This window comes from Hemitrygon akajei, chromosome 4, assembly GCF_048418815.1.
Source record: "Hemitrygon akajei chromosome 4, sHemAka1.3, whole genome shotgun sequence".
NCBI classification, from domain to species: Eukaryota; Metazoa; Chordata; class Chondrichthyes; order Myliobatiformes; family Dasyatidae; genus Hemitrygon; species Hemitrygon akajei.
This window is the reverse complement of record NC_133127.1, coordinates 180,895,213-180,908,189: the sequence shown is the minus strand read 5'-3', so window position 1 is coordinate 180,908,189 and position 12,977 is coordinate 180,895,213. Positions and strand designations below refer to the sequence as shown.

Genomic DNA, 12,977 nt, shown 5'->3' with positions numbered 1-12,977 from the left:
TAAGGGCACAGGTTTAAAGTAAGAGTAGAAGGTTTAGAAGGGAAAAGAGGGATCAGAGGGTAGATGAAATCTGATACATATCATCCAGGAGGTTGGAGCCAGCAGAGACTCTCAACATCTTAAGAAGATCAAGAAGAGGGGTTTCCAACCTTTTCCTGCCATTAACGAGGGGTCTGGGGACCCCAGGTTGGGAACTCCTGATCTAAACAAACACCCATATCATCAAAACAGAGAATGCTGCAAGCCAAATACCAGGAAATGAGATTGGCATGGATGTACACTCCATTTTTGACATGGACCTGGTGGGCCAAAGAACCTGTTTTTACACAGCATGATTCCACAACTCATGAACTTGCATCTCTAGCTGCAAAATATCATTGATCTGAAATCCCAAACATTTAAAGCCTTTTACTAAGCTTTAAAATCACAGAACAGTAAACTTTAAAAAAATCAACCATAAGATATTGGAACAGAATTAAGCCAATCAGCCCATCGATCCTGCTCTGCCATTTGATCATGGTTGATTTATTATCCCTCTCAACCTCATTCTCCTGCCTTCTCCCTGTAATCTTTAACACCTTACTAAACAAGACCTTACTAACCTCAGCTTTAAATATACTCAATGACTTAACCATCTGTGGCAATGAATTCCACAGATTCACCACTCTCTGGCTACAGAAATTCCTCCTTATCTCTGTTCTTCTGAGGCTGCGGCCTCTGGTCTTAGACTCTACAACTATTGGAAACATTCTCTCCCATATACACTCTATCAAAGCCTTTCAATAAGACCATAAGATATAGGAGCAGAATTAGGCCACTTGGCCCATCGAGTCTGCTCCGCCATTTCATCATGGCTGATCTATTTCCCTGTCAGCCTCAGTCTCCTGCCTTCTCCCCATATCCCTTCATGCCTTGACTAATCAAGAATCTTTCAACTTCTGCTTTATATTTCCACAATATACTCCACAGCCACCTGTGGCAACAAATTCCACAGATTCACCACTCTCTGGCTAAAGAAATTCCTCCTCATCTTCATTCATTTTCAACCTCTCAATGCCACTGGTGAAAGTTCCCACTTGCTTTAAAAAGGCAACAATTATACCAGTGCCCAAGAAGAATAATGTGAGCTGCCTAAATGACTATCGCTTGGTAGCACTCACATCGACAGTGATGAAATGCTTTGAGAGGTTGGTCATGACTAGACTGAACTACTGCCTCAGCAAGGACCTGGACCCACTGCAATTTGCCTATCGTCACAATAGGTCAATGGCAGACACAATCTCAATGGCTCTCCACACAGCTTTAGACCACCTGGACAACACAAACACCTATGTCAGGCTGGTATTCTCTATATACCCATGACTGTGTGGCTAGGCATAGCTCAAATACCATCTATAAATTTGGTGATGATACAACCATTGTTGGTAGAATCTCAGGCGGTGATGAGAAGGCGTACAGGAGTGAGATAATTCCAACTAGTGGAGTGGAGTCACAGCAACAACCTGTCACTCAACGTCAGTACGATGAAAGAGCTGATTGTGGACTTCAGGAAGGGTAAGACTAAGGAGCACATACCAATCCTTATAGAGATCAGAAGTGGAGAGAGTGAGCAGATTCAAGTTCCTGGGTGTCAAGATCTCTGAGGATCTAACCTGGTCCCAACATATCGACGTAGTTATAAAGGAGGCAGGACAGCAGCTATAGTTCATTAAGAGTTTGAAGAAATTTGGCATGTCAACAAATACACTCAAATACTTCTATAGTTGTACCGTGGAGAGCATTCTGACAGGCTGCATCACTGTCTGGTATGGGGGTGGGCAGGGGGGCTACTGCACAGGACCGAAAAAAGCCGCAGAGGGTTGTAAATCTAGTCAGCTCCATCTTGGGTACTAGCCTACAAAGTACCCAGAACATCCTCAGAAAGGCAGTGTCCGTTATTAAGGACCTCCAGCATCCAGGGCATGCCCTTTTCTCACTGTTACCAACAGATGGGAGATACAGCAGCCTGACGGCACGCACTCAGCGATTCAGGAACAGCTTCTTCCCCTCTGCCATCCAATTCCTAAATGGCCATTGAACCCTTGGACACTACCTCACTTTTTTAATATACAGTATTTCTGATTTTGCACATTTTAATCTATTCAATATACACATACTGTAATTGATTTACTTATTTATTATTAGTTTATTTATTTTTTTTCTCTTCTATATTATGTATTGCATTGAACTGCTGCTAAGTTAACAAATTGCAGGTCACATGCTGTTGATAATAAAGCTGATTCTGATTCTAAATGGAGGTCTCTCTATTCTGAGGCTGTGTCTTCTGGTCTTAGACTCCCCCACCATTGGAAACATCCTCTCCACACCCACTCTATGGAAGCCTTGCATCATTGGATAGGTTTCAATGATATCACCCTCATTTTTCTGAATTCCAGTGAGTACAGGCCCAGAGCCAACATACATTCCTCAGATGATAAAAGAATATTCGGTAGTTTTCATACTCCCGACAAGTGTCAACCTATTAAAATTAAGTAATTTCACTTTTTGTGTTAAACCAGCTCCTTCTCAGTTAAACCAATGGGTGACTGTTTTAATTAAAAATAGAATGATTTGAAAATACTATGTCATAAGTGTTACAACCCATCGTTTCAATATTAGATTAAAAAAGGTATACAATTAAAAGCAAAATCTGTAGCATAGGCAAGACCACATTTTTTTTTAGATAACATTTCACATTTCCATTTTAAAATTAGTAGAAGTTGCTTAGGAACGGATGGGGATTTTTTGGCACATAATCAGGCGAAAATAAAGCATTCGGTACTGGCATTTTGATATCTACACATTGCAACATCATTATAGCGCATTTCTGCCAATGCAAAAGGGCAGGGCAGATTGACCAGGCAATTGAATTCTTTTTAGCAGTCGGCTTTGGTGCAGTAACATCGACAACACTGACCATTCCAGAATAAAGCACGGTTTAATTTGGAGAACTCGCGCTTTTTTTTTGTTGGCGAGTGGACGTGTCTACACACCTCTGCTCTCAGCACGAAGGATGCCTTTCCTCTGCAAAACGAAAGTGGAGCCGTTCACTAAACTGGACAGCACGGCGATGGCAAGCCCCGTGCGAGCAGCGGCATTCTGCTCCATTAAGGACAAGTATCGATCCAGAGAGACACTCCCAGATCAACCCAGCCAACATTCAACGAGCTCTCTGAATTCCCACCCTTTTAAAAGCCAGCTGGCGTAGAATAGTTTTAATAACGTTAAATGCGTTTAAGTTTCAACCTGTTAGAAATATTAATCATCAGGGTTTCCCCCCCCCCACCAGAAGCAACTGCTTCCGCATCCTGCTCCTTTCCGCGCACGCGCAGTAGAGAAGTGTACAATTAATTGCGAAGTCTTTTCGAGAGATTCCTCTCCTTCTGGGCAGGGACGGCCCAGCGCTGCCTGACCGTGCTGCAAGTACCAGGAGGCAAATTTTGATGTTGATTTTGCCAATAAATATTTTACGCTAGGATAATCAATAATCAGATTTGCCTCACTTTTTAAATGAAAAAATATGACATTGGGGTTAAGTCACTTTGATAACAGAAAATTACACGCCACTCTCTTGCAAGTTGTGACCAATTAAGTGTTTTCCCAAAGGAACAAGAGAAACCGTATTACTAATTAGTTCTCTAATCTTTTAAAAATCTGAGGTTGGACAAACTTGTTCAGAGTTTTGGAGGTTTAAGGGGAGACCTGATAAAAGTTAATAAAATCATGTCTTCTTCAGTGTGGAAATGTTGCATTTTTTAATATATCAAAATAAACTTTATTAGAGTCATTGAGAAGCACAGCACTGGAATAGGCTCTTCGGCCCATCTAGTCCATCCTGTAAACATTTAAACTGTCCACCACCAATGACCTGCACCGGGGACCACAGCACTACCATCCATGTACCTGTCCAAACTTCCCGAATGTTAAAATCGAGCTCCCATGCACCACTTTTGCTAACAACTCATCCCACACTCTCATGACCCTCTGAGTGAATAAGTTTCCCCGCATATCCCCCTTAAACTTTTCACCTTTCACCCATGACCTCTGGTTGTAGTTCCAACCAAGCTCAGTGGAAAGAACCTGCTTTCATTTACCCTAACTGTACCCCTCAAAATTTTGTCTACCTCTATAAAATCTCCTCTCAATCTTCTATGCTCTCAGGAATAAAGTCCTAACATATTCAGTCTTTCCTTATTGCTTAGGTCCTCCAGAGCCGGCAACATCCTTGTAAATGTTCTCTATACTCTTCCAAACTTGTTAACATCTTTCCTGTAGCTAGGAAATTGCACACAATACTCCAGACTGGGCCTCACCAATGTCTTATACTCAATACAGACAGACATACTTTATTGATCCCGAGGGAAATTGGGTTTCGTTACAGCCGCACCAACCAAGAATAGTGAAGAAATATAGCAATATAAAACCATAAATAATTAAATAATAATAAGTTAATTCTGCCAAGTGGAAATAAGTCCAGGACCAGCCTACTGGCTCAGGGTGTCTGACACTCCAAGGGAGGAGTTGTAAAGTTTGATGGCCACAGGTAGGAATGACTTCCTATGACGCTCAGTGTTACATCTCGGTGGAATGAGTCTCTGGCTGAATGTACTCCTGTGCCTAACCTGTGCCAATACGTTGATTTCTGAAGGCCAATGTGCCAAAAGCTTTCTTTACTACTACATCTACCTGTGACACCACTTTCAACAAATTATGGACCTGTATTCCCACATTCATTTGTTCTACCACACTCCTCAGTGCCCTACCGTTCATTGTGTAAGACTTGCTCTTGTTAGTCCTACTGAAGTGTAGCACCTCACACTTATCTGCATTAAATTCCATCTGCCGTTTTTCCAGAAATGCAGATCCCTCTGCAAGCCATACCATGATAGCCTTCCTTGCTGGCCACTATAGCCCTAATTTTGGTGCCATCCACAAATTTGCTGATCCAATTAACCACAGTATCATCCAGATCATTGACATAAATGACAAACAACAACAGACCCAACACCGATCCCTGTGTCACAGTGCTCCAGTCAGAGGGGCACCCCTCTACTACCACTCTTTGGCTTTTCCCACAAAGCCAATGTCTAATGCAATTTCACTACCTTTTTTCATAGTAAAAAAAATTACAAGAATAAGCCAGCAATGCCTTTTTATTCTTACGTTTGCAGTCAATGCATTAAGTAGTGTTTTATTGCATTCCAAAGTTTCAAAGTGCATTTATTATCAAAGTATGTATGCAGTATACAACTCTGAGATTTGCCTTCCCACAGTCACAAAACAAAAACTGTTGACCCTGTTCAAAGAAAAACATCAAACACCCAACATGTAAAAAAATCAAACTGTGCAAATGCCAAAAAAGGATTGAAAGACACAGAATATAAAACACCAAACTGCAAAAGTCATCGCAAGTGTCCAGGAGTATTCGATCCAGCTCAGTTCAGCCCAACCCAGTACCGTGTCTTTGTTGGTAACAGACTGCAGAGCCAGTCTGCTGTGATCATAATCACACAAAACAGCAATAAAGAAAGGAGCAACCGGAAGCCAGAAACACCTCATAACCACAGCATCCAACCCACAAACCACGTCGATCGAACTTTGCCCACAGAGAGATTGTTCATACACTGGCACCTTCCTCCAGCAGCAGTGAGCAAGAGGGCAGAGAGAGACCAGACACACGCAGATACCTTCCTCCGGCAGCAGTGAACAAGAGAGTGGGACTGCTCACCCACAGGTAGTTGGCGCTGAACACCTGCCTGCCTTTCGCTCTCATCCTTGTTGATTTCAATCTTCCCCGATGCTTTAATTGGTTAGATTGAGGAGAAATGGGATCAATCATGGGCTTGTGCCCCATCTCCAAGCCTCATGACCTCTAGGCCTCACACTTTATTTGATACCTCAGCGAGCTCACTCGGAGATTGCAAAGCACCAGATTGCTCAATTGGCCCAAAAGTACTTGAAGTACGGTGGTCAGTTCTGGTCATCCCATTGCAGGAAGGATGTGGAAACCATAGAAAGGGTGCTGAGGAGATGTGCAAGGATGTTGCCTGGATTGGAGAGCAAGCCTTATGAGAATACGTTGAGTGAACTTGGCCTTTTCTCCTCAGAGCAATGGAGGATGAGAGGTGACCTGATAGAGGTATAAGATGGCGAGAGGCATTGATTGTATGGATAGTCAGAGGCTTTTTCCCAGGGCTGAAATGGCTAACATGAGGGGGCATAGTTTTAAGATACTTGGAAGTAGGTATAGGGGGTGATGTCAGAGGTAAGTTTTTCAAACAGAGAGTGGTGGGTGCGTGGAATTCATTGCCAGCAAAGGTGGTAGAGATGGATTCAATAGGGTCTTTTAAGACTCTTAGATAGGTACGTGGAGCTTATGTGGTAGGGAAATTCTAGGCAGTTTCTAGAGTAGGTTGCATGGCCGACATAACATCATGGGCCGAAGGGCCTGTAATATGCTGTAGATTTCTATGTTGCTATGTCTTAGCATACCACAAAAATGTGGATCACGGACTTCAACAGAACCACATTTGAAAAAGAAAGAATAAGTAAAAGAAGCGAAAAAAGGAGTTTCTGAAGGATGTTGCACTTGGTTGCTTTGTTCACTGACACCATTATAAACCATGATCTGCGGTGCTACACTACTACAATAACTGAGGGGCTTCCTCACCCAATCTGGCCCCTCATTCCCCCGTAGTGTATGAACCCTGTACTGTGGTTCTGCTGGACAGTATAGCTCTTAGCCAGGGGTTCTCAACCTTTTCTGTGCCATGGACTAATACCATGAAGCAAGGGGTCTGTGGACTCCCAGCTGGGAACCCCCGTGAGACAAGTTTTTAGCAGAGAGAGTGGCAGGTGCCTGACATTGGCTGCCAGGGCTGGTGGGGAAAGTAGATACCATTCAGGAGGAACTTAAGGCAGACACATGGAGATGCAGGGAATGGAGGGATATGGATCCTGTGCAGCTGGTAAGCTTAGTTCAGTCTGGCTTCACGGTTGGCACAGATATTGTGGGTTGAAGAGCCTGCACTTGTGCTGTAATGTTCTGTTAGGATTGGTCTATTATTGTCATGTGTACTGAACTACAGTAAAAAGCCTTGGTTTGTTTGCTCTGTGTTTTATCTACTACTTACAAAAAGATTTACTGTACGCCAACATACAAAATATTCTTTTACAGTTTTAGAGCACAGAACATTACTGTACAGTTCAGGTCCTTTGGCCCATGAATCATATGTGCTGTGTTATATGGCGTGGGTAATCATGGTCTTGACGTGATTGTTCTTGGCAAATTTTTCAATAGAACTAGTTTGCCATTCCCTTCTTCTGGGCCGTGTCTGTACAAGATGGGTGACCCCAACCATTATCAAGACTCTTCAGAGATTGTCCGCCTGGCATCAGTGGTCGCATAACCAGGCCTTGTGATATGTACCAGCTGCTCAAACGACCATCCACCACCTGCTCTTATGGCTTCACATGACCTGATCAGGGAGGGGGGTGCTAAACAGATGCTACACCTTGACTAAGGGTGAAACTGCCCAAGGCTGACCCAGAGGAAAGAGGCATCTTATACCTCCTTTGGAGGAGACGTATCTGATGCACCATCAATAACTCTCTGAGACGGGAGGCGAGATATCGGCTTTTATTGACTGGAAGAAAGAACAAGCAGCAATTGACCACCATGCTACATCCTGGAGACTGAGAGGCAGGGCTCAGGCCCCAATCGCCTTTATACCGGGGTCTGTGGGAGGAGCCACAGGAGCAGTCAGCGGGGGGGCGTGTCCAGGCAGGTATAAGTTCACCACAGTATCTCTACCCCGCCGCCCACATGATGTTGCGCCAACCTTTCAACTGACTTGAAGATCAATCTAACACCTCCCTGCTAGCCCTCCATTTTTCCATCATCTATATGGCTATCCAGGAGTTTCTTAAAAGCCTCTAATGTATCTGTCTCGACAACCATTCATCGCAGGGCGTTCAATGCACCCAACCACTCTCTGTGTAACAAACTTGCCTCTGACATCATCTCTAAACTTTCCTCCTTAAAAGTACACCCCTTGTATTAGACATATGGTGAAGTATTTCTTCTAGAATAGAATGCAGACTCTAAATGTGTAATTATTAACTCAAGTAAGGTATAAAACAAATCTTGAAATATTCTGAAAGATGGATTCCACATATTATGTAGAGAATACTCATGTTAAAAATTGTTACTGTCCCATTTGTCATCTTTGACACATCAAAATAGTTGTGGCACAAATGTAGATGTCAATATTTCTTTGTACAATTCCAAGAAGAGCAGGAAGTTATGAAATCAACATTTCCTTTCAGGCCAGCTCCTTAAAACATGGTTGACATGTCACTGATGATGTCTGCAGTGGTTCAAGCTGTGGTGTTCCCACAGAATCATGAGTTCAGTTCCATGACGGAAACTTGAGCACGAGATTGAAGACTGATTGCAGGACTGCACTGTTGGAAGGCTGTATTGTCAGGCAGGCTGTTCTTCAGTTGACACATTTTTCTGCTCTTAATTGCATGTAAAGAATTGTGATTTTGACAAAGCAGGAGAATTACCTTTGGTGTCCTGGCCAGTAATTAATCTTTAGTTAGTGGTTATAAGACCAAAATATCTAAAACTCTGACAAACTTCTATAGATGTGTGGTGGAGAGTATACTGACTGGCTGCATCATAGCCTGGTATGGAAACATCAATTCCCTTGAATGGAAATTCCTACAGAAAGTAGTGGACATGGCCCAGTCCATTATGGGTAAAGTCCTTCCCACCATTGAGCACATTGAACCTTGAACTGGCGTGGTGTTGCTGAAAAGTTGCATCCATCATCAGAGACCTCACCATCCAGGACATGCTCTCTTCTTGCTGCTGTCATCAAGAAGGTACAGAAGCCTCAAGACTCATCCAACCAGGTTCAAGAACAGTTATCATCCCTCAGCCATCAGGCTCTTGAACCAAAGGGGATAATTTCACTCAACTTCACTATTATTGAAATATTCCCACAACCCATGGACTCACTTTTAAGGGCTCTTCATCTCATGTTCTCGATATTTATTTCTTATTATTATTTCTTTTCATTTTGTATTTGCACAGTTTGTTTTCTTTTGCACACTGGTTGAACATCCAAGTTGATGTGGTCTTTCATTGATTCCATTGTAGCTATTATTCTATTATGGAGTATGCCCACAAGAAAATGAATCTCAGTGTTGGATGTGGAGACATATACGTACTTTGATAATAAATTAACTTTGAACATTGAACTAAAATGTTTTTCTCTGCTTATGATCACAGGTTGTTTGTTGGACTTGTGCAGAATGGCTGCTGCATTTTCCTACATTATAAAGTCAAAGATACGTTTATTGTGATAAGCCCAATTAGATGTTTGCAAAGGTGCAATGACAAACTTATTTGTAGCATCATTGGAGCCACATAGCATCAGATAAGCAGTATTCACAAAGGAGACACTAATTAAACGTAACAGTAGATAAACGGTATACTGGTAAGGAAGTGTTTCCAGCACCAATAAAAATTGGTTAAATCAATAATGTCAAGGATATGACTGTATCAAAAAGAAATATAAGATATTTTAAGTTTCAATAAGTACATTATTGCACTAAAGTGCCTTTGAATATCCTCGACATGATTGATATTATAGTACTGTAAGGATATTGGAAGCATGTGACATTGCTGACATGTTTTATCAATAATAGAGACATAAGAGACTGCAGATGCTGGAATCTGGAGCGAAAACAAGCTCCCAGAAGAACTCAGCTGGTCAGGCAGCATCTATAGAGGGAAATGCGGAATTGACATATCAAGTTCAGACTCATCATCAGCAGAGTACAGATACAGAGTCTTGACTTAAAATCATATCTATCCATTTCCCACCACAGAATCTGTCTGACCTACTGAGTTACTCCAACCTCCCAGATTTTTACCCACAATGCACCATTCTCTGTAAACTCTAGAGACTTTTATCCCAGGAGATTGGCAGCTTCTGAGATAATTAAACCTCCCCATGTGGCACCAACAATCATTCCATGGTCAAGGTTACTTGGATCACATTTCCTTCCCATTCTGATGTTTGGTCTGAACAACAACCTCTTGACCATGACTGCATGCTTTGAAGGAAGGTCAGCGAGCCTGTTTAAAGATAACATCAAAATCAAAACCTAACTGAGATGCCTATTATAGGTTGGGGTGGTCTACAAGACTGTAAAAGCCATAGGTTGCCTATCACCCAGGCCATGCTCTTTTCTCACTGCTGGCATCAGGTAGAAGATACGGGTGCCCCAGGACTTGCACACCAGGTTCTAGAACAGTTACTATCCCTCAACCATCAGGCTCTTGAACAAAAGGGGTTAACTGCACTCATTCTACTTCTGGTGTTCCCACAACTGATGGTCTCATTTTAAGGACTCTTTACCTTGTTATTTCATTCTCGTTATTTATAGCTATTTATTTATATTTGCATTTGCACAGTTTGTTGTTCTTTGATCCTGTTTGCAGTTACTGTTCTATAGATTTGCTAAGTATGCCCACAGGAAGAAGAATCTCTGGGTTGTATGAGGTGACTTGTATGTACTCTGATAATAAATTGTACTTCAAACTTTTGAACTTTGATAATTATCCTGTGACTTGGGGCATTAAAACAGTAAGTGGATGATGAATAAAGAAATACTTGACAATACCTTAGAAAAATTGCAGCAGAAAAAGATACAGGTGTCTAGTTCAGGTCTTCAAAGTACTTCATTTATCAGATAGTGTTTATGAATCAGGAACTTGGAAACCCTAATAAATTAATAGGGAATTCAATATGAAACTTCTAAAACCAGTGAAAAGTTAGCTCATGTTATCAGGATGATATACATCTGTCTTTCATTCTGTCCTTGGCCCATCATCGCCACCATCGTGCAAGTGCCAAAGCATTCCACTGAATGACTTCCACCCAGTGGCACTCACTCCCATCATTGCAAAGTGCTTTGAGAGACTGGTTCTATCACAGCTGAAATTCTGTCTGCCCACTACCCTAGACCCCCATCAATTTGACTATTGCACCAACAGGTCAACAGAGGACGCCATTTCCATGGCACTTCACTCTGGATAGCCCCAACTCTTACGTCAGAATGCTGTTCATTGACTTTAGGTTGGCATTCAATACTGTGATCCCCTCCAAGCTGATCGCCAAACTTCGCCAGCTTAGTATCAGCTCATCCCTCTGCAATTAGACCTTGGACTTTCTGACTAACAGACCCCAATCTGTTAAGTTAGACAACCTCTCCTCCTCCACTCTCATCCTGAACACCAGCGTACCTCAAGGCTGTGTGCTGAGCCCTCTTCTGTACTCCTTTTTCACCTATGACTGCATTCCTGTTCATGGTTCTAGCTCCATAATTAAGCTCGCAGACGACACCACGGTGGTTGGCCTGATCAGAGGGGATGACGAGATGGCCTACAGGGATGAGGTCCAGCACCTGGACGCGCGGTGTGCTGACAACAACCTGGCCCTTAACACCCAGAAGACCAAGGAGATCATTGTGGACATCAGGAGTGCTAGGAGCCACACTCACGTCCCCATCTACATCAATGGAAATGTAGTGAAGATATATCAAGCTTCAAATTCCTTGGTGTCCACATTTCCGAAAATCTCGGAACAAAAAGCCGCAACAGAGCCTTTATTTCCTGAGGAGCATCAAGAAAGCTCAGCTCTGTCCCAGGATACTGACGGACTTTTAACGCTGTACCATTGAGAGCATACTCACCGACTGTATCTCAGTGAGATATGGCAATTGTCCTGTATCAGACTGCAAAGCACTCCAGTGTGTGGTGAAAACTGCCCAACGGATTATCAGCACCCAATTGCCCACCATTGAGAATATCTACCATAAACACTGCCTGGGCAGGGCAAAAAGCATTATCAAGGATGCATCCCACCCTAACCATGGACTTTTTACTCTCCTCCCATCCGGTAGGCACTATAGGAGCCTCTGCTCTCGCACCAGCAGGCTCAGGAAGAGCTTCTTCCCTGAGGCTGTGACCCTGCTGAACCTCACATCACAGCACTAAGCTATTGTACTGTCTCAGTAATTTTATATTTGTGTGCTATAGCACTTACTTTTTATTCGCAGTTATTTTGTAAATAACACTATTCTTTGCATTTCTGGTTAGATGCTAACTGCATTTCATTGGCTTTGTATCTGTACTTGGCACAATGACAATAAAGTTGAATCTAATCTAATAATCTGCTGTAGTTATAATAGACAATTGATAGGGGGGCAGAAAAGAAGGAACAACAGTTCACTGTGGGGAAATGCCATGTTCAAGACTGGATGAATTTAGTGAATGTGGGCTTCTGGAAAGTGATTATTAATAGATGCTGTCGTAAAAATAATACATTGAAAAGAGAAGTTCAAAAACTATAAAATATGTGCTGCAAACTTTGTAAAGTTGTGTAGTTCCTCAAAGTGAGAGACAGCTTCTCCATTGGCTGAGCTTGAATAAAATCTTTGGTTGCTTAAACCTCCCTGCAACATATGAGGGGTGATTGATAAGTTCGTGGCCTAAGGTAGAAGGAGTCAATTTTGGAAAACCTAGCACATTTATTTTTCAATATAGTCCCCTCCTACATTTATGCACTTAGTCCAGCGGTTGTTGGACCTCCAAAATGTGTCCACAGCAGGGGTGATTGATAAGTTCATTGTCTAAAGTAGAGGAGATGAGGAGATAGACCTCAGTATGTGCGGCTGGGAGACTGTAGGTCTGACACGGTGGTCAGCAGCACAGAAGCGCCGCAGGGAACCGTACTCTCTCCGGTCCTGTTCACCCTGTACACATCAGACTTCCAATATAACTCGGAGTCCTGCCATGTGCAGAAGTTCGCTGATGACACGGCCATAGTGGGGTGTGTCAGGAATGGACAAGAGGAGGA

General features: G+C 42.7%; 1 protein-coding gene across 3 annotated transcripts in view; it reads right to left on the bottom strand.

Annotated features, from left to right (window-relative positions):
• The window catches only part of nipa1 (NIPA magnesium transporter 1), an 87,504-nt gene that overhangs the window by 17,230 nt on the left and 57,297 nt on the right, over positions 1–12,977 (bottom strand). Inside the window, exon 1 of one of the 3 annotated variants that reach the window (XM_073044129.1) lies at positions 3,033–3,345. The exons of 1 other annotated variant lie outside the window; for it this stretch is intronic. In XM_073044129.1, coding sequence (XP_072900230.1) covers positions 3,033–3,147 — 115 coding nt within the window. In that variant the 5' untranslated portion in view covers positions 3,148–3,345. Of the gene's footprint in view, positions 1–2,956; positions 3,346–12,977 lie in introns of those variants that run through there. One more of the 3 variants, XM_073044131.1, reaches the window with a different exon arrangement.